Below are 20707 nucleotides of genomic sequence, written 5' to 3'. Positions count from 1 at the left end.
TTTATTCCTAGCTTATTTATTTATTTATTAAATTGTCATTTCATTTTAAAATGGAATCTTAAAATATTTTCTTAATGACTTTACTTAGAATAAAAGAAAAAGCTCAGATCTAAAAATATATAATAATTATCCATTCATTATTGCCTAATTTGAGTGCTAATTTTAAAGAATATAATAATAAATTCACGAATAGCGTTTTCCTAGGCTGCCATATATTTGGATTTATTGAAAGTTTGCTGGGTTTTTAACAATTTGTATATTATAGCGGCAACTATTTATAGTTTTTCCGTGATTTTCGAGATCACGCGCCGCTTGCAATCGCTGACTGAATTTTTTAGTGGATTCCGGCTCGCATTTTAGTCGTTTCCAAGTCATCGCCGCGTGTCAATGGACCGACTTCATCGGGGGGCTGGGAACGGTCGAAAAGTTGGGCATTCTATGGCGCTGAAAGACAAACAGCTCGCGGCAGCGATGGCCATTAGTTTGAGGTCTGCTACAGCCATTCGTCGGGAGTAGATGGGAAAAATCAACAGACTGGGCAACTCAATAAAATAGCAGTAGATGGAAATGGAGGGGAGGCCGTCGGAGGCTGAGTGGCTGGGCTAATGGAGAAAAGTATCTGGCGGATGGACAAGTGAATCGAATGGTCGCCATGTAGTTGTCGCACCCGTGACGAATGAGTCTGGCTACCTATCCGCCGGCCATTCATTAAAGGCTGCCGCACGTTTTCATTAAGAATTCGGGCGGAGGAGTACGCGGAAATGCAGGCCAACCCTCCGCGATCCTCAACCCTTTCGAGGGGATCGTCCTTGCCCTAAATATTCACCGCACGGCATTGTAGCCGTTTTATGGCCAATCCTTTCTGCTTGTGTGTTTGCAAACAATTCGATTTTATGGCCGCCTAAGCGAATTTCCCCGCCTCAATTAGGCTGAGGTTGTAAACTCATAAAGCAAACACGCGAGAGTGCGAACGCCGAGCAGGCAGCCGGCGAAAAAAAGGAAGAAATCGGGGCCGGCATTCGGTTTGCACATGATATGCACGAAAGTACGTATGTCCTTTGGGCGCAATTAGCTGGCGGGAAAATCCCAATATCCCAGCCGATACCATCGATCCCAGAGCAAACCCAGCGATCGAGTTCGTGTCCGAAGTCTTTCGTTCGCCATTCTTGGCTTTCCGCCCATGGGTTCGCCCCTTTCCAGTCTGTTTGCTCGAACCCAAACACAAACACAAGCGCAAACCCAAACCCAAACCCAAACGCAGACCCAAAACCCAGACTCATTTACATATACTGCTCGTCTTCTGCTGTTTTCGTTGCGCTCAAGTATGTTTGCCCGGTCCGATCTCACCGTGTTTGCTTTTGGCCATCTTGACCATCTTGGCCATTTGCCGCTCGTCTACTTCTTGCTCTTCAATGCCGCGGCAGGATTTTCGTGGAAATTTCCAGCTTTTACGAGCACCAAACTTGAAAATGGCGTGACTCGGCAAACATTAGATGGAACACCAAACGAAGTCCGCCTGTGACCATGTTGATTTAGCTTTGACAAAAAACTTCTGCAATTAGTGGCGCAATTTCGCAAACTTCTCCACTTAATGCAAGGACTTTGAAAGTGTATGTAAGTATTTCAAATTGCTAGTATCTTTCAGATATATTTTATACACAAGTGTAATTTTTGTGTTAAAATACATGGTTTTTAATTATAATTATTTTGGTAAATAATAACAGAAAGAAAAAAATATTGATTGATTTTTTAAAGCATTTTTTTTGTGCAGAAATAAAACCATTTAATTTAAAATTTCTGTAAACATTTTCTAGCAATCGCAAACTCTTTGCGTTTTTCACCTTAATTCGTAAACAACTCGTAACTTTAACAACGCAAAACTCGATCAGGCCACGTAGTTAACCCAAAACCAGCACTGAAAATGAATCGTCTGTTCGCCAAGCGGGCGGCACAGCCACTTTCCAGGACGTTTCTAAGTCCACGTGTAACTAGCTGGTTGCAGGTATCCCCGGCTAGAAACTCCAGTTGCCAGGAGGAGTATGCCCTGACGGATCACAAGTTCGATGCGATTGTGATTGGAGCTGGCGGAGCGGGAATGCGGGCGGGATTTGGACTGGCGGAGAAGGGTTTCAAGACGGCCGTGATTTCAAAACTATTTCCCACCCGATCCCACACGGTGGCTGCCCAGGGCGGCATCAATGCCGCCCTGGCGAATATGGACAAGGACGACTGGAAGTTCCACTTCTACGACACGGTCAAGGGCAGCGACTGGCTGGGCGATCAGAATGCCATCCACTACATGTGCCGCGAGGCGGAGAAGGCGATCTACGAGCTGGACATGTACGGGATGCCCTTCTCCCGCAGACCGGATGGTAAGATCTACCAGCGACCCTTCGGTGGACAGACCCTGGACTACGGAAAGGGCGGGGTGGCCAGAAGGGCGTGCGCATGCGCAGATCGCACGGGTCACGCCCTCATCCACACTCTGTACGGCCAGACGTTGAAGTACGCCGACTGCTGCCACTACTTTGTGGACTACTTCGTCCTGGACCTGATCATGTCGCAGGGCAGTTGCGTGGGCTGCTTGGCCTGGAAGCTGGACGACGGCACCTTTCATCGGTTCTGGGCCAACAACACCGTGGTGGCCGCCGGCGGCTGTGGCCGGGTCTATTTCTCCACCACCGCCGGACACACGTGCACGGGTGATGGCAATGCCTGGGTGTCGCGGCAGGAGTTGCCCCTCATGGACATGGAGTTCGTGCAGTTCCATCCCACGGGCATTTACGGAGCGGGCTGTCTGATCACCGAGGGTGTGCGCGGAGAAGGCGGCTTCTTCCTGAACGCCAAGGGGGAGCGCTTCATGGAGCGCTATGCCCCCCAGGCCAAGGATCTGGCCTCCAGGGATGTGGTGGCTCGGGCCATGACCATGGAGGTCCTGGCCGGCAATGGTTGCGGTCCGCTCCAGGATCATGTGCACCTGCAACTCCATCACATTGACGCCAAGGTGATCAGGGAGCGATTGCCAGGCATTATGGTCACCGCACGGATCTTTGCCAAGGTGGATGTGACCAAGGAACCGGTGCCGGTTCTACCCACAGTGCACTACATCATGGGCGGCATCCCAACGAACTACAAGGGTCGTGTGATCACAGTGGACGAGAATGGTTGTGAACAGGAGGTCAAGGGCCTCTACTCCTGCGGCGAGACATCCTGCGCCTCGGTCCACGGAGCCAATCGACTGGGGGCCAACTCGCTGCTGGATTTGATCATCTTCGGACGGGTGTGTGCCCATGATATTGCCGAAAACAATTGTCCGGGGGACAAGCCACCCGAGGTGGATGACAGGGCCACGGAGAAGTCAATGGAAAACTTTAAGTGTCTGCGCAATGCAAACGGAGACACTCCGACAGCTTGCTTAAGAGCGGAACTGCAGCGCACCATGACCAAGCACGCGGCTGTTTTCCGGGAGGGAAAACTCCTGAAGGAGGGGCTGCTCAAGGTCGCCGAACTGTGCCAGCAGTTCAAGGACATTAAGATCACCGATCGCACCCTGGTGTGGAACACCAATCTCGTCGAGACTCTGGAGCTGCAGAATATGCTGGCCAATGCGGTTCACATCATCACGGCCATGGAAAATCGAAAGGAGTCGAGGGGCTCGCATGCTCGCGAGGATTTCAAGACCCGCCTGGATGAACTGGACTATGGCGCTCCGATGGCCGGGCAGAAAAAGAAGCCCATAGATGAGCATTGGCGCAAACACACCCTGACCTATGTCCTGGGCAATGCGGGCTGCGCTTCGGTCAAATACCGCCCGGTGGTGGACACCACATTGGACGACTCGGTGGCCCCCATTCCACCCGCTCCGCGCACCTATTGATTGTTTACGGCAGCTTCGAACAGCTTTATTTGATCTTACTTATGCTGTAACGATTTAAAAATGTATACATAAACACCAAAGAAAAATTATTGTTGAATTATGTAAGTAACAATCCTTGAGTAAAATAAAGTGCTTTGAATGTAGGGTCAAATGTGGATATGGATATCGTCACTGCTTATTAATATTAAGAATTTCAATTGCATTACATTACATCTTAAAAAAATGGTGTCGTAAGATGTCATACCCACCATGGCCACACATTACCCAGTATTTCATCTTAAAGAAAATCCGGAACACTATAAGTTAACAGCGCAAAAAATCAAAGTCCAGATGAACTCAAGAAAAGTCAAAAAAAGAAATCGCAGAGAAAAAGTTGTGGAAACAATTTAAAATAAAGTTGGAAAGTTGCCTAAAGTCGTGTAAATATTTTTATCGAACGAAGTACACTGGTTTACAAATTTATATCAATACCTATAACTTATAGATTATCACGTTTACGAATCTGACAAGCTATTAACCTCATCAATCGACGATTTTTGTTTTTATCCTTGAACTTATTTGTCTGTTGCTTAACTGATAAATCTCCTATTATATTTAAGCATTATTATTATATCGTGATATCTACCCAAATTGGCAAAAATGATAAAACGCGTTGTCTATTGCTATATATACTTATAGGGCTCATTTCGAACCCAGATTTTAACGAATTAAAAGTTAGAAGAACACATATAAATATTCCCTAACATTAGTAATGTAAATCTTTACATCGACATAGAAATCTTCATTCACACTATTTTAAGTGAACACATCATTTGGTACACATGTCATTTGGTAATTGAAATAAAATTGAACCAGTTGATCTAGGAGTACCAGTTGCCACCACATAACACTAACAGGGCATTAGACTCAGATGGCTATCGGTACAACTCTATTGCTGATGCTGCTCTCGTGCGACTGTTGCCGATGTCTGGGTGTAAATAATTACCCGCAACAGGAATAACTTGTAGGTTGTGCGAGGAACGCTCAAAGGAGGACCCGATGGGAGGACCTCCCCTAATGACCACAATAAATTATTTTCATTTAGGGGCATTTAGCATAGAGAAAAAGCCGAGTGCCTGGTAAAGAAATAATTTATAGCTGTTGAAAACTTAACATGTTCATTTGGCAGCATGTGTGTGTGCGTGGGTGTGTGTGTGTGGAAAATGGGAAATTGCTGGGGTGTGTGGGTCCAATAATAATGGCGCTTGTTAAGGCTTATGAGTAAATGTTTGTGTTGTGTGCGTGTGTGGGACAGCAAATGAAAGGCCAACAGAACAGAACAGAACCACACGAATACTTTGCCAGGACACTCCGCCCACCACCCACTACCCATCAGCCACCACCCACTCCCAAGGACATGCCCCAACTATTTGGTATGTATTTCGTGTGCCAGTGTGGATACAATTGTTGCTATTTCATATGGTTTTGCTGCCAGGCGAGGCTGCCACCGACAGAAAAATTACAGTTGCATACACATTTGCCTGTGTTAAATTGTCCCACAACCAATACAAAGTGACCTTTTCATTTATTTTTATGATGCCCCTCCCCGGCCATCGAACATTTCCCAATTTTCCCGCCCCCTTGCCACATGCTGCATGAATGCTCGCCCAGTCTTGGCCATAAAAAATAGTTTGCTCGATTCAACTTTTCTGCGGCAACAAATGTTGGATACTACGGCCTAAAGAGGTTACTGGATAAAATGTGTTTTTTTTCCGGGATTTTGAATTTGTTTATTTCAGACTGAGCCTAATGGAAGGGAAATCTGTGAACGTCCATTTCGGGGTTAAGTTGTATTACAAATGTCTGTGCCTGATTAAGGTTTTTTGTTGTTGATGGTGCCGTTTTAACATTACCATAAGTTACACATATTCTGCTAGCTTTATTGGCAACTATTACGTTGAAAAAACCATAATTGGCATCTTAAAAAAGTATTAAAAGCATTTACTTGCGTGGGTGCAGAACTTAAAACTGTCCCCGTAACTTTGTTGATATCTATTCAACGCACAACTTTCTTTTTTGCTGCTCTTGGTATTAGGGAAAACTTTGCAGAACTTCGTTAAAGTTCTAGTTTGGCTTAAGCCCTTTATTAAATCATAATGTGAATTTGAGGATATTAAAGATGGAGAGAAATAATCTCTGTATTTATTTCATCAGGCGATATATTAAACACCAAAAAAAATGTCTACTTCTTAGAAACTAACTTTTGTATACAGATTTTTTTTCTTTATAAAAACTTCATAATTCGGTGAAGTATATTTATTTATTTCTAATTTGATATTTTATAATCTATTTTTATGCGACTTGCCGGGCTTTCTATTTTGTGGCACTCCAGTGTCTTTACTTTGCTGCTATGCTCTTTAGTTCCCCCACGTGTATTTTGGCATCTTCTCGCTGTAGTGGATAGCAAGTTTGCCAAAACTCTCGAAGCTGGTTCTCCACTTCATCGGAAAACAAAACAAAATATTTCAGTTTAAGCTTTTACCCAGTCACTTCAGCCTCATGAACGAGAGCAGTGCACTTGCCCCGCAGGAAGATGGAATTGAAAAAATTGAATGTGCTGCACTAGACACTTGGAAAATAAATCATACTTATCGACTTTTATATACATACAGATTGGATTCAAGGAAAATGTGTGATAAATTATAGGTTTTAAACTGTGCTGAAAAATAATGTACAATGTAATGTAAAGACATTTAATTTAAATGTTCCTAATAGAATCCGAATTTTGATAATCATCTTGAGTCCATGATCTTTTGCTAATCCCAACTATTTTGTACATATAATTAATATACTTCGCGTATCTAAAAACATCTTAAATTTATGACTTGGGATTGAAGTTGTAACTTTTATCCTTCCATTAAACTGCAATCTTTTCGTTTTTCTAAGTGTCCTATACTGTGCTTTAGCTCGTTACCGGGTTTGGCATTTGAAGGATTTGCCAGGAACAGGAGTGGGGCGTATATATCTGTTCCGTGGCCCCGGGCGCTCGAGTGGCCCATCATTTATATGTTGCTTTTCATGCCTTTGACTCAATCATCTGCTCGTTTGGAGGCACCAGGCGCTCCATAATTTCCATTAGAATTGCCCCGGGAGAAAGCCGAGTCAAAGGCAGCCCGCCCGTCTAAATGCCTACCATTCCGGACGTCCAGCTTGACCACTTTGGCAGTTAACTATGCCAAACTGCATTTCGGCCCGATCTATTCTCTTGTTATGGCCTTTTCTCGGTTTTGCTTTGAGTCTCTGTGTTTGGTTTGGCTTGGTTTGGTTTGGTTTGTGTTGAACGTGTTTTTCCGACACACAAACACGGGCCCAAAAACTTTCGTCTGCATACATTTGATTTATTTATAAATTATACACTCTCCGCAAAAATAAAATTCATTTCCATTTCCATTTATTTACTTGCAGGTGAGTTCCGGCCGGAGGAATGCTCTAAATGCGAAAGCAGGTAAACTAGTGCTCTAAAACTGTACGGAATATTGAATTTCCAGTGTGTATCTGCGTACTTGCATATGTTTTTCGGTAAATTGATGGCCAAATCTAAAACGAATTGAGTGCCGTCTGTTTGTGAACCAAACAAATTGAAAGTATATTTTTTTGAACCAGCCCAAAAGCATAACATCAAAAAATAATGATACTTTCATGAGCCGCATGCAGAAAAGTATGCAACTGCAGTTGGGGTCGTACATTTCGTTTGCAAGGTGACGCACGATGTGACGTCAAGGATTTGCTAAGTTTGTTTGAAATGTTTTTACTTGCATACATATGTTAGCTTCATGATTTTTTTTGTAGGTCTTTTTCGAACCTTTTTTTAATGTTTAAGGCTTGGCTTATTTGTTGAAACTTAAATTAGTAGTGCCTTAACTTATAAATGTCATATTACTTTTGACCACAAGCTGCAAGCAAAAATGAGCCATTTCATAGCTGCAGGAAATTTCTGTCTTTATATCGACTGCCAGTCAAGAATTTAATGTCGATACTCGGTCGAACGTGGTGACAGACAGACAGTATTCTCGGCTCAGATGTTCAGAACGCCTGCGATGGCAGGATTTCTGGGGAGAAGGCAGATGATTTGAATAGGCCTTCCCGTGTGGGCCCTTTCCGTGTCTCCAACAACATTTTGCTTGGGCAAATGTTCGGGGACTGGAGCAGAATGAGCTGGGGGGAAGTGAAGATGATTGCGCTCACACATCGAGTTGACACTATTGGAAATACATTGCGTTTGCCTTGCTCTCGTGAGTCAAATGAGTTTTGCATAAACAAACATTGTCGACCAGTCCCTTGCCACCTGCTGCTCAAAAAACAACTGGAAATGCCACAGTTGAGCGACTCGACCTTAAATTGTCCGGTACTATGAATGTAGTATGAAACTATTTAATACCAATTAAAAGAATGACTAAATTCTTCGACATAAATTATTTCCATAAAATGTTTAGAGTAATATATAATAATAAATGAAGCAATCGATTTGTATTATAAAAATTAAGATTAAACACTTCTTTAATATAGTTTGCATGGGTTAACAAATGTTTAATTTTCCATGAGTGTCAGTAAGCCAACTACTCTATATATTTTTCATCACCATAACCCCCAGAAGTACAATACATCCATTTATTTTGATAGTACCGGGAGTAAACATTATTCGTCCGGAGTACTGGGGAGAAAATCAGTTCTATGTTCTATCTGGGAATGCATAATTAAGGAAAAATAAGAAAAATGAGCAGGCCCTTACCAGCCATTCCAGTTTATTTTTTGTTACCCACATTGTACTTCCTGCAGCAGAGTTTGCTTCCGTTTTTCAAATTAAAATACGTTTAGCTTGGAGTGCACGTACTCATTTATCATTTTATTATGGCAAAGGCAACGGCAAAGGCTACGGCAAAGGCGAAGTGAACGGTGGTGGCATAAGGCAGGAGCAGTTTTTCCACTCTGCCGTCTTGTTTTCTTGCGCACTTTCGAATATTACGTGCTGGCCAACGGGGCGCATGAGTAATACGAGCACATTGTGCACACAAAACTCGATTTTGGAATTGAAGTTTTGCTGTGTTGTCTGCCGACCTGTTTTGTCTGGAGTTGCCTTATTACAGCACCCGCTCTGCAATGCGAATTTCGTTGAGCAGATTTCCATTAATGGTCACTTGCCCTGCTCTTTTCCTTTGTTTTCAGTTCTGTGGCAGCAAATATGTGCAGGAAAAACTCCAAGCAATGATAGTACACTGAACAAACCGCAAATGCTACACACAAGGAAAAACTTAACTTCCTTAAAGAATTTTAATTTATGATTTTGCGTTTTAAACAACATTAATGTGTGTCATTTACTAATATTTTTAAGATAACAACTTACCAAGCTTTATACTTGCTTTGAGGCTTAACTATTTTTAATATTAGCTCAAATTGAAAACCTCATTATTATTTCCCGTGCAGTGGACAACAAAATTCCGTTGCAATTTCATATCGCTCGCCCTGCATCGTGTTCCCTTTTTTCTCTGGACTTAGTTTGTTTCACATTTATATTCATTTGTTTTCCGTTTTATTTACCCAGCTCAACCGCAGCAACAATAACAACAAACATTGCGGGTGTGTGCATGTGTATTTAGGTGTATGTATAATTTTCACAGAAAGTCGAGGGAAAATTTCTGGCAGGAGAAATTTGTGGGAGCGCCAGCGACGCGAAGCCAATTCGTTCTCCAAGTTATCGTTGAATATTTCTCTGGTTTGCTGGCAAACAAAAAAAAAACACGTTGAAAACCCAAACACAATGACCAAGTTTGTGGGCTCCAACTAATTAATTGGGTATTTGTTTGGCCTTACTGGAAAGGGAATTCGTGCAATATTTTCAGGATACCCCAGGGAGGTCGCACAAGGATCAGCTTAGGTTGTAAGGGGTGGATAGAATTTAAATTAAATATTTTCCGCTTCTCTCTGATTGTATTTTTATGTTGCTGACCACTTAAACAAAATATTTTCCCAAGGAACAGATTTACTGAATGTTTTAATAGGGTACTCGCTGCAAATTTGTTTTTTGTTATTTTAAAGGGTCAAACATGAACAGTGTACAAATAGCATTTCATTTTATAAAATATGTTGGGTTTCGAGTAGACCAGCCACGTACTTTATATCAGTAATTAAATTTAATAAGTAATTAAAAACTCCGCAGATGCGTGGTATTTCAGTACAAATATATTTTATGACGTAACAATTTTAATCTGGAGTATAGACTTTGACTTATTTATTGCCCCTGCTTAAAGTTTTCTTTCCTTCTAATATATCATATAACTCCTTTAAAAACTTGAACTAAACTTTAATTCTCCACGTAAGAAGATCGAACGTTTTCGAGCTCACATTTCAACACCCAAGAAAGTAGTTTTGGGAGAACTTCTTAAGCACCATAAAATACTGCGTGCTTGTTCATTATTTTCAACAACTTTCAAATGATAAAACTTTCGCGGGACAAAAACCGGACAACCAGCAAACTGTGCTCAAGATTTCCGCATCTGCCTCGGACAAGGGAAAGTATTGCTAATTGCAGTTTGTTCACGGGGAAGAAGCAACAAGCTGCCTGTCTAAGGTCCTGCGTCCTTCAATCCACATCCCTTTTAACCAACCAACCACCACCCACCAAAGCTTGACCACTGAAAAGTTGGTTAAGTTGGCGCTCCAATGTGGGCAAAGTAGTGTCAAGGCTGAACACGCTTTTGTAGTTTCTATACCTAGTATACCAAGTTGAACGTAGGAGTATAATAGGATATATAGAATATATTTACTACTTATATTCGATCCCGCAAAGTTTATCTAGATCTCCTTAACCCATATAACAAATTATAAGTCCCGATTGAGATATATGAGTATTTTTATGCCAGCCAGCAAATCGCCTTGAAATAGTCAAACTATTTTACAATAATATACAATGGAAAAAGTTATTACTTTCTCCTACCATTACACAATTTCTTAAAAATATACACATCTTCTTGTTAACTAATCAGCTCTGATAAACAGCTGTTACAAACTAACAAATTATTTTTGAAAGTTCTGTTAAGCGAATGAATTCTTCTTAAAAGTTGAAAATGTTGCTTGCTGAAGATGTTTTAAGTTATTAGTTTGTTTCACAATAAGTTATTGTTTTACCTACAGTAAAATGTACTCACTACCAGGAATCTTATAGTCGGTTCACACGATTAAAGAGTTCTAACTTGTTATCCGTTGAGTACATTTTTTTGGCAGGAAAGTAGGAAAAGCAGCGGAATGGCAACAAAGAGTGCCGGCACTCGCCCGCCGGCTCCGTGGGAAAAAGTGCGCTCTTTGCCGTAAAAATGCTGTCGCTGTCCGGACTCCGGAGCGTGAAAAACGGACAAGGGGTCGGTTACGGGTCCGGGCCCGGGTTGCTTTGTACTTGCGGCTCCGGCTCCGTCCGCTGCTGTAGGATGCTGCTGCTACTTTTTGTGACAATTTCGCAGAAGGTTTTTGCATTCGTGCAACTTTTTGTGCTGCACTGCGCTTTATAGGCGAAAACACAACAGATAGGGGGGTGGAATGGGAGGGCGTGTCAGCTGGCTGCCTTAAAGTTCGCGTGCCCGTTAATTTTGTTTGCACTCGCGAAGAGTGTGAAAATTTATTCTAAGCTCCCGCCCGCTCTAATTTCTGTGGCCTAGGGTATAGCACAGTGGGGCAAGTTGATTTATTTAAGGATTCAATAAGGTAACTTAAGGAGCTCGAACGAAACAAATCCATAATAAGTTTTATTAGTTTTACTTTGGCTATGGTCCCTATTAAATGTGTTATTATAATCGTCAAACCGTTATTAAAATATACCCAATGAAAATTGCTTAGATATAAATAGCTAAAAATGGTTTCATTGTTATCGAGTATGAGATATTTTCTTATTTATAAACCACAATCGTCCTTTTGCCATGTAATATTCAGTGCAAATTACGATCCATCTTTTGGGTTATTCCAAGAAATATGTGGCAGTTAATACAGTGTGCGCAGCAGAAGTCGTGCGTGCGGAAAAGTTTTCCATGCCGCGTCGAAAAGTATGCAAATTATTAGGAAAGTTTTTCACATTTTTCACTGCTCTTTTGCCGTCACAGCGTTTCTCACATTTGACAATTTCCAAATCCTTGTTGGCCACATCTTGAGCGACACGGAGAAAGAGGACCTAAGTGCGCACAAAAGTAGGCTAAATTATTAATGTTCCCCACTAGCCATTGCCATTTCCGCTTGCCTTCAGGACACCCAAGCAATCGCAGGCTGGCCAACAGCAGACGTCACGTCCCGGGGCTGAGTGCCCATCACGTCCTTCTGGTGTTTGGTCCTGCACTAAAAAATAAACAAAATTAAACAATCTACAGTTGTGATAATTTCTTAAAAACATATCTTTAGTCGGAAAGGAATTTTGTGATTTATTTTTCATTGCTTCGAGTTGCAAAAATTGAATTAAACTTAAAAATGTATAATAAAATTTTAGTTAGAACTACATTTAAAGCCTCAACGCTTTATAACTTTCCAAATAATTAAATTTAATTTACGGTTTCGTATCAAATTATAAACGTGACTTAAGGTATGCAATAAGAACAGGAACGCCGTCATTCGTTATAAAAACCATGATTTCCGTAGAACTCTCTTAAATGTTTGTTTTTAATGCTACAAAACATTTCAAATATATTTTTTTACAATGATTCAATCGCATGATTTTGTTTTAAGATAAACTTAAAAAATATTACTTGTTGATAAGCTCCCGAGTTTCGCTTAGTGTACCTTTTGCATTGGGACAATTTAATGCCCTGTTCTTGACATTCGGCCGGACCCGGCCTGGCCATCCGATTTAGGTGTGTCCGGAGCCCCTTTTCCAACCCTTGGCATCCTCAAGCCCATGTGGGTGGTGCAATTTGTCAGTTTCCCACTCAACCACGCTCGTCCTTGGTCCTCTGTTGCGGAAATTATTATTTTGTTTAATGATTTGTGCTTAGTTTCGTAATTGAGACTGTATAAGGGATGCTGACGAGGGGCAAGAAAGGGGGAATAGGACTCTGCTCTTGACCCACAATGGAAAATGGAAAATGAAAAAAATGAGAAAGAGGAAAACTATCGGAACAAAAAGCTGCTGCTGTTGTTTTCCTCTTTGCCCTTTTGCTCTGAGGACAAAACTCATTCCAGCATGAACGGCAAGTAAGGGAAAAAGATGAAAAATTCTATTTATAAATTTCGTTGGCATCGAAAATATTTTGAAACTGTCGTTCGGGCAGAAAGTTCATTGTCAATTGATTTTCCAGCCAAGCGAATCCTAAAACCAAAGGACATTCGGAGAATTTCTACATTATTAATCGAAATTATTTATATTGTCAGTTTTGAGCTTCAACTGGAATTTGGTGTCACGAATTTTGTTGGCAGGCTAAAACTGAATGAAATGGAATTTTATAGGGAAAATGCCAAGAGGCATTAAGAAATTGCTGTACCTTTGTAACACCCATAATGTTATTTGAATTTATGCAACACATTTCTGATTGCAAACTAATGTCTAACTTTTCAACAAAATGTAAAAGTATGAAAACTAGTTAATTAAAAACTTTTTTCTCGTTGTAAAGGTGTCTAACAATTAATATATTTTCTATGGCATTGCTGTGGTAAACTCTCCTTTATTTTGCAATTACTTTGAGCTGCAAAATAATTACATACTAACAGAACAAATGAAATTTAATAATTATAAATGCAGACAACTTTGATTGGAAAGGCCTGCAATATAAATTGCTGGTCATCGACGCATTAAGTTGAGGCTCATTTGATCGAATAATTCAATTAAAAATTAAATGCAGCCATAAGCAATATACAGATGCATTCAGAAACATGCAAAAACCTTCAATGTGGTTAAAGCTTATAAATGAAACGAAATTGTAGAAAGTGACTCAATTTAAGCACGCCCACTACATTATTATTTTGTGTGTGAGCATGCGATGAAATCCATTTATCAGCGACATATTAAATGCGAGAATTCCATATTTTATGAAACAATAACCAATGCCAATGCATCTGTATCTGCGAAAGCACCAACAACAAGAAAACAGTCAAATTAAATGTGGTTTCCAATTAAAACCGGAATGAATGTGACAGGCAGTTGCCGGATCCCAGCCAACACTGAAAAGTTGTTCACCGGCCCGATCCAAAAAGCTGATTGCAAATGCCCTTTTCGACGAATGAGTCAGGAAGGAAAACATTACGACCAATATATAATTATCAATTTATGTGTATTTTACATATGCCATTAAAATCGTTGGAAAGCTGCAGCGGCAGTAATGTAAATTAAAGCGTTTTGTTTTTTCGTTGTCTGCAATGCATTCGTAAATTTTATATTTCGTTAAACTACTTACATTTTCAAGAACTTTTTTTCCTGATTTTTTTAGGATTTTAATTTACTTGTCTTAAATGAAAATAGCATGACAATAAAGCAAGCGTCAATGTATGATATGAGATTATTTCCCATATGGTCTAGAAAAGTTGAAAAATATAAGAGTAAAGTCAAAAATCGGCTTAACTTTTTAACCGTTTTCCACTTCATTAGCTAACGTCAAATTTTAAGGGAATAGGAGCTGAATTATATAGCGTTTTGTTTACACTTTCGCTTGAATGCAGTTTCAAGAGCCGTGGCCGTTTGTTTCTGTGTGCATAAAATGCCCAAAAGCGTGAAAATAAAAGTGCATTGCATAGCTTTTGGGCCGCACAGAGAACCATTTCCCCCCTTTCTCTCCGTTCCCCTAGATCTTTGCATGCAGGTTTCCGTTTCCGAAAAAACAGTCTCTCCGGTTGGGAGCAGCTCAGTGGATGCTGCCAAATTAATTCAATTTCACCTGAAGCTGAAACCTCCGTGCCTCGCATCCCAGATGATAGGCGGCTATTTGACTAAGGTCTCGAAACGACGCTCGAATGGCTGGCTGTAATCGCAGGATAGTTGCGGTGTGCAGACAGTGTTGCCAAGAGAAGTTGAGAAGGAAATTGTAATATTTTAAAAAATGAAAATGATTAATGCCTTAAATTTGTACTAACTATGATATGCGCGTGCTTAGAATAAAAAAAAAATAAACTTATGTTTACGTCAAATTTTTTCAATTTTAATATTCCTGAAATTTAAATTTTTCTTAAATAACATCTGTCTCTAAGAGATTAACATATTTTTGAGTGAATTTTAAAATCGATATTTTAAATTTAGTCCAAAAACCAGATTTTCACTTTACCAAAAAAAAAAATATCTATTTTGGCAACACTTGCCTGCAGGACAAGGAATTAGATGAACGGGAGGAGCGCGTGTTTACTCACTTAGGTAACTTCCTCCGATCCAACGCTTTGTCTGAGCATACCAAATGAAGCGGAACAACTTCACGTGCCGCCATACAAATTGAAAATCAATGCCGGAAGTCAGAAGCCTACGAGCCTGCGACTCTGAAGCCAAGATGGCCTGCCTTTGGGGCTATTCAACCCCTTGAAGCCGATGCCCCATAAATCGCCGCTCGAGTTCTGAAGTGGCCATTGAGGCTTTTTCTGGTTTTGCCGTCAATTGGTCGGCATATTTACCAACAACAGCCCGTTCGGCTGGAAAGGCTGGATAATAAGAAGGACTGCGGTATCGGGCGCAGCTCTTCTTCACAGACAATTGTGCACGACGGAAGGATATTCAGGCGGACTACTCAGCGCTCAAGTGGAGTCTTCGGCTGGAGAATCCTTGAAGCTTTAGTGGTAAAACAATTCATACGAATATGCCTTGCATTTTCGAAAATATTCATGACGGGTTCGCTTATTTATTGTCATACGGCCATAACTCAGAAACCACGGCTTTCGAGTTAATGATGCAGAAAAATTCACAGATTTTCTGGTTTTGTAGCCTTTTAAAGTTTTCACACCGTTTCTGAACAAAAAGTAAGAGAATATAACTTAAAAACTTTTATTTTTTGAACTATTTTATTAATAATATTATATTGTATTTAACATTTTTATAAACAAATATGACTTAAAAATTAATTTTATATTAATTTGCATGGTATTTAAAACTATGTGTTTAATTAGGGTATATTAATTAAAACTATTCTTTTTCCACTGTGCAGCGCAGCTTGACATTTTGACCATTATGAATTGACTTTCCTCAATGGGCTTTCCAGCAATGCCTTGCTGGATGTAGATAATGAAATTTAAATTTTTACCGCCATTACCCTTCCTTTGAGCCACCACTTTCCCTCCTTCATTCCTGTGGTTTCTTTTCCCTGTATTTAAGAGACGCACGGTGCCTTACGTTTGCATAGCTTTGCATAATAGTTTTTACAGCTGCTTTAAAGGCATTGCCACGCATCAAAAAGGGGGTTGTGTGGAAAAGGTGGGTATGATATCTTACACAAAAAAAAAAAATAATAATTTTTTTTGATTACCTTATGAAAAAATAAGTCCAATGATTTCAGAGACTTACAATTTTCTATACATCAAAATTAACATTTATTTTGAAAATATTTTTCTTATTTAAAATTTTTTTATTGATTGCAAAACTTAAGAAATAAATGTTAAAACTGTGTTTAAACTGTGTAATTATTAATAAACCAAAATCGTGGGTATTTTTTGTTTTTTTTTTTTATTTATCAGTTTTTTTAAATGTCTATCTATACTTCTACACCATTTAAGTGTGTCAAAACTAGGACCACATTTTCTCTGTATAATTGCCGAGCACTTGTCCAACTTTTGTTCTACTTGTTCCACTGTGTGGGAACACTTTCCTTTGGCTTCGCTATGTAAGCGGATTGATCCCTGCCTCCGGCGGTCTGCGCGTCTTTATTCTGTTTTCACTGTAATCATGTTGGCTGTGCGGGTGTGTGTACGAGTGTGTGTGTGTATTTACCGTAATTCAGCTTACAGCTTCAGAACAGGTGAGTGTTGCATAAATTTGCAAACATTTTGCAAGTCAGCATCAACCCGCCATCTGTCGGCAGTGGCGCACACAAGGAGGTTCGCAAATATTTACCCCATTTGGTCATAATGCAGCAGGAATATTAATTTTTACCCTAGCCTATTTAAATTACAGTAAGTTCTAGTTATTATTAAATATACAACATTTTATTAATACATATATATCCTTTCTTGAAATGTTTAAATTAACTTAGGCAGTAATAAAATTGATTAAACTAAGAAACGTTTGCCTTAAACATTTGCTTAAATATAGATTGATCAAGCAATTGGAAAAAATTTGTTTTTGTGATCATTTTTTAAATCAAAATGATCAAAATTAATCAAAATTTGTATTGAATTTTGATGGACACCTCCTAAAAGCTTTGGTAAGCTTATTATTTTAAATAAATTTACAATTTTTACGACAAACAATACTAATATCACCTACTGTTTATTTAATAAATAATTTTAATTTCCTTCTAAGCACTTATCCATGCTTTTCTACTGAAATTCTTAATTTGCATCTATTTAAGTTGTAACCCAAATTAAAGCCCCTAAAAAAAATTTCTGCATTTGCCACTGGCCATCCTGCAACGGACTGCCTTTGGAGCTGTAGTTAGCGCCATAGTCGCAGTCATCATCATCAGCATCCCCGTCCTTAGCATCATCATCTGCAGCTGCAGTGCGGAGAAACCTGCAAACAACGCGAAAGTCGCAGGTTGCCGTAGAATTGATTTTCCGCTTTAACGTGGGGCCACGTGGTGTCGGGCATCCTGCTTTCCCAGGAATCTCCTTTTCTGAACCAAGCCCCTTTCCTCAAAAACTTTGAGCTTCGCAGTTGCATGTGTAACATCAACGGTAACAACAATGCGCACAACTTTGCCTCCTGGCAGACATTGCAAGTCATTTTTCACGTTCCGTTTTGTTAACTCAAACAGCAGGGAACAGTGGAAGGTTTTGTGATTGGAATAATAGAATAAAAATAATATTGTAGTTGCAGTAGAGAAGTGAGTCACAATTGACTTTATACTGAGCTTTGTAAAGAGCTAAGCCACAAAGAAGACGATTGAATTAAAATAGGAAATGTTGAAGGATTTGAAAAATGTAATAATAGTGTATGCCGTTATTAAATTTATTAAGGTTTATCATTCTAGAAGTTTTTGAGGACTTTATGTTTTAAGTTGTTCAGCTACTTCAAGTTCTTTTGTATCTTTTACAAATTAATGGTTAATGAAATAAAAGTAAGCAATAAATTTAATCATTTTATGATTACACCTGCGTAATCGCCATAAATTCCATTGTGCCCAGGTGGAAACGAAAGTTTAAAAACAGTCAACCCCATGTCAAGTCACGGGCTTTGGAACTTTTACTTTCTGCCTCTGGAATTTTCCGTTGAACATACAGATTTATTGAAAATATGATTTCAAATTCAATTGCGGACCACGTGACTCGATTGTTACGTCGGTGCGTTGCAGTCAATGAAATTGGGAAACCACGTTAACCCGATGATGGAGTGAAAGCGAAATAAATAAGAAATGTAAATGCTCCGACTTGTTATATTGTAGCAGTCACAAGATAAAGCTACGCCTCATCAATCAATGTACCTCGACTGCGGAGGGGGGACACGATGCGAAGAAGGATTGCATCTGCTGGATGCAGACACTCCTTCGATTCCCCCTCACAATTAGAGCTCTCGAGATGTGTGCACGAATTCTAAATGTTTGTCGACCCCTGGAACTGGGGAGCTGGGGAGCTGGGCAGGATAAAGTGAGCAAATTGATGTGAAAATGCAAGTGATTCAATTTTTCATGTCCAGACGGTCCAACCACCTCCGTCAAGTGCTCGCTTTGATTGTCGTCCTTGACGTTGATTTGATGAATTATTGATTTGTTTGATTAATCGTCGGGTCGGGTGGCCAGCAGGCTCTTTGGATTCTTCAAATTGCCAAACAGGTCCTGCACGGAAATACAAATTCTTTGAAACATTTTTTTTTAAAATATATTATATTATGGCAGATCAAACACAAAGCTAATTATGAGCCTATGATCGTATGATCTTCAATATGTATAGGAGACGCAAAGAAAATGCTTTTCATTTTAAAGTTTACAATTTTGGTTGGTTTACGAAGATTCTTAATTATAATAAAAAAACTTACAGTTTCGTACTTCCAAGTTATAGCTGCTGCTTAATGGCAGATGCGAAATGGACTTTTAATAGTTTCTCATTCAGTTCCCCTTTACTGGCTTTCTGACAACACTTTATGAAATTCCGTTTTAATGGAGACAAAGAGAGTTGGCCAATTATGCGAACAATCGACTGTTAAATACAGTTTTATTTATTTCTAAGAGATTAAAACTGCACTCGACCCTCAGCAAGCTTCGAATCCTTAAGATCCTGGAGATTCCTTGCCCCATTAAAGTCCCCATCTCCGGACGCTGTCGTGCCCTTAAAGATAAATGGGATGGAACAAAGAAAAATGGAGCGCTGCAAAAAGTGCGGGAAAATATGAAAAACAACGGCGGCAGCAATTTGCAGCAAGGACGAACAGGACATGCCACAACAATGGCCGTGTTTGTCCGCGAGGACGTGCCCGCAGGTTGGGGGCATGAAAAAGGGGTTCTGACTTCAACGGAGGCCAAAAGAAAAAGTTACCCAACGTCGGACAAGTGTCAAACATAACGGAAGGCGAAATAAAAGGCAGAGGCCACGCCTCCGCGGCCCTTCATCGAATTGGGGGAAAACGGAAGTGAACAGTAAACAGTAAGTATGATAATACTCGGTGACATTTTTGCTTTCTTGGACAAAATTTAAACAAAGTTATTGCAAGTGTTCGACTGTTGTTAAATTGGTTTTAACTAGATTCGGTACTTCTCTTTATTATGAGTCGGTTTGTGAATGAAAAAATGCATATTAAAGAACAAATTCAAAAAATCAATGAATTGTGTACTTGTGTACTGATTATAATAAACAAATGTCAAACGCTGCCTTAGCTAAATGTTCCCTTTTAATTAGCATAAAAAAACTAAAGCTTATCTACATAATTAACTTTTCTAACATTATTAGTTTATGGTTTTTGCTCTAAATAGTTCGCTAAATTTAACCGCATAAATTTACATTTTAGTTATTTTACATAGCATTTTTCGTTTAACACAAAGAACTGTGTTATTCGCCACTTGCACCAACCGCAGGTCTACCTCTTTAAAAACCCATTCATCCATACATCCATCCATCCATCCATCCATCCATCCAGCCGTGTGTGACTTTGTGGTGTGAGGCAGGGATGCATGAGTAAACGAAAATGTTACAAAAAATTGAGCACAACACATTAAATGTAAATCAACATTAGCTACGACATTATGATTATGCTGATGGACAGAAACATTTGGGTGACTACCGGAGAACATTAATCAAAATCATAAACGTGCCCCAACCAGTGGGCGAAATGCTAAACGAAGGCTCCTCACAGGAAGAGGACATGAACGGGGGGAAACGGTGACCTAATGTTCAATTTTTATTGCCTCGAACCGAAGTGAATCGATTCCTTAATGTATGCGGAAGTAGGAGACAAGCAAAACACAGCAAGGACCCCGAACCCACGAAGGACAGTTCGATAACTCGTATGACATTTGCCATTCGCCTCCATGGATGATTAGGCAGGCACCAACGCACACACAAGGCATACATTATGTATCGTCTGGGTTCCGTTCAACTTCCCAGTCAATCAGCGGAGGGGAAAAATGCCGAACCCAAAGGTAAGTGGGCCAATTTTGCTGACTTGTCACTTCCGGTCAACTGGCTCTGAATGTCGCCTAACCATTCTGCCCACAGAGGCATAAATCTCTCAGAAAATATATGTACCTCACTTTGGTCCCTTGAGATAGT

General features: G+C 40.1%; 2 protein-coding genes across 3 annotated transcripts in view; both read left to right on the top strand.

The window, feature by feature from the left end:
- Nucleotides 1–20707, top strand: part of LOC108142513 (putative dipeptidase NECHADRAFT_87110) — a 102583-nt gene that overhangs the window by 15886 nt on the left and 65990 nt on the right. The window lies entirely within an intron of this gene.
- Nucleotides 1835–4028, top strand: LOC108142515 (succinate dehydrogenase [ubiquinone] flavoprotein subunit, mitochondrial). The gene has a single exon (XM_017266435.2). The coding sequence runs from the start codon at nucleotides 1922–1924 to the stop codon at nucleotides 3875–3877; it is 1956 nt and encodes a 651-aa protein (XP_017121924.1). The 5' UTR covers nucleotides 1835–1921; the 3' UTR covers nucleotides 3878–4028.

This window comes from Drosophila elegans, unplaced genomic scaffold, assembly GCF_018152505.1.
Source record: "Drosophila elegans isolate 14027-0461.03 unplaced genomic scaffold, ASM1815250v1 contig_208, whole genome shotgun sequence".
NCBI classification, from domain to species: Eukaryota; Metazoa; Arthropoda; class Insecta; order Diptera; family Drosophilidae; genus Drosophila; species Drosophila elegans.
The sequence above is the reverse complement of the archived record's forward strand: the minus strand, read 5'-3'. Positions and strand labels throughout refer to the sequence as shown.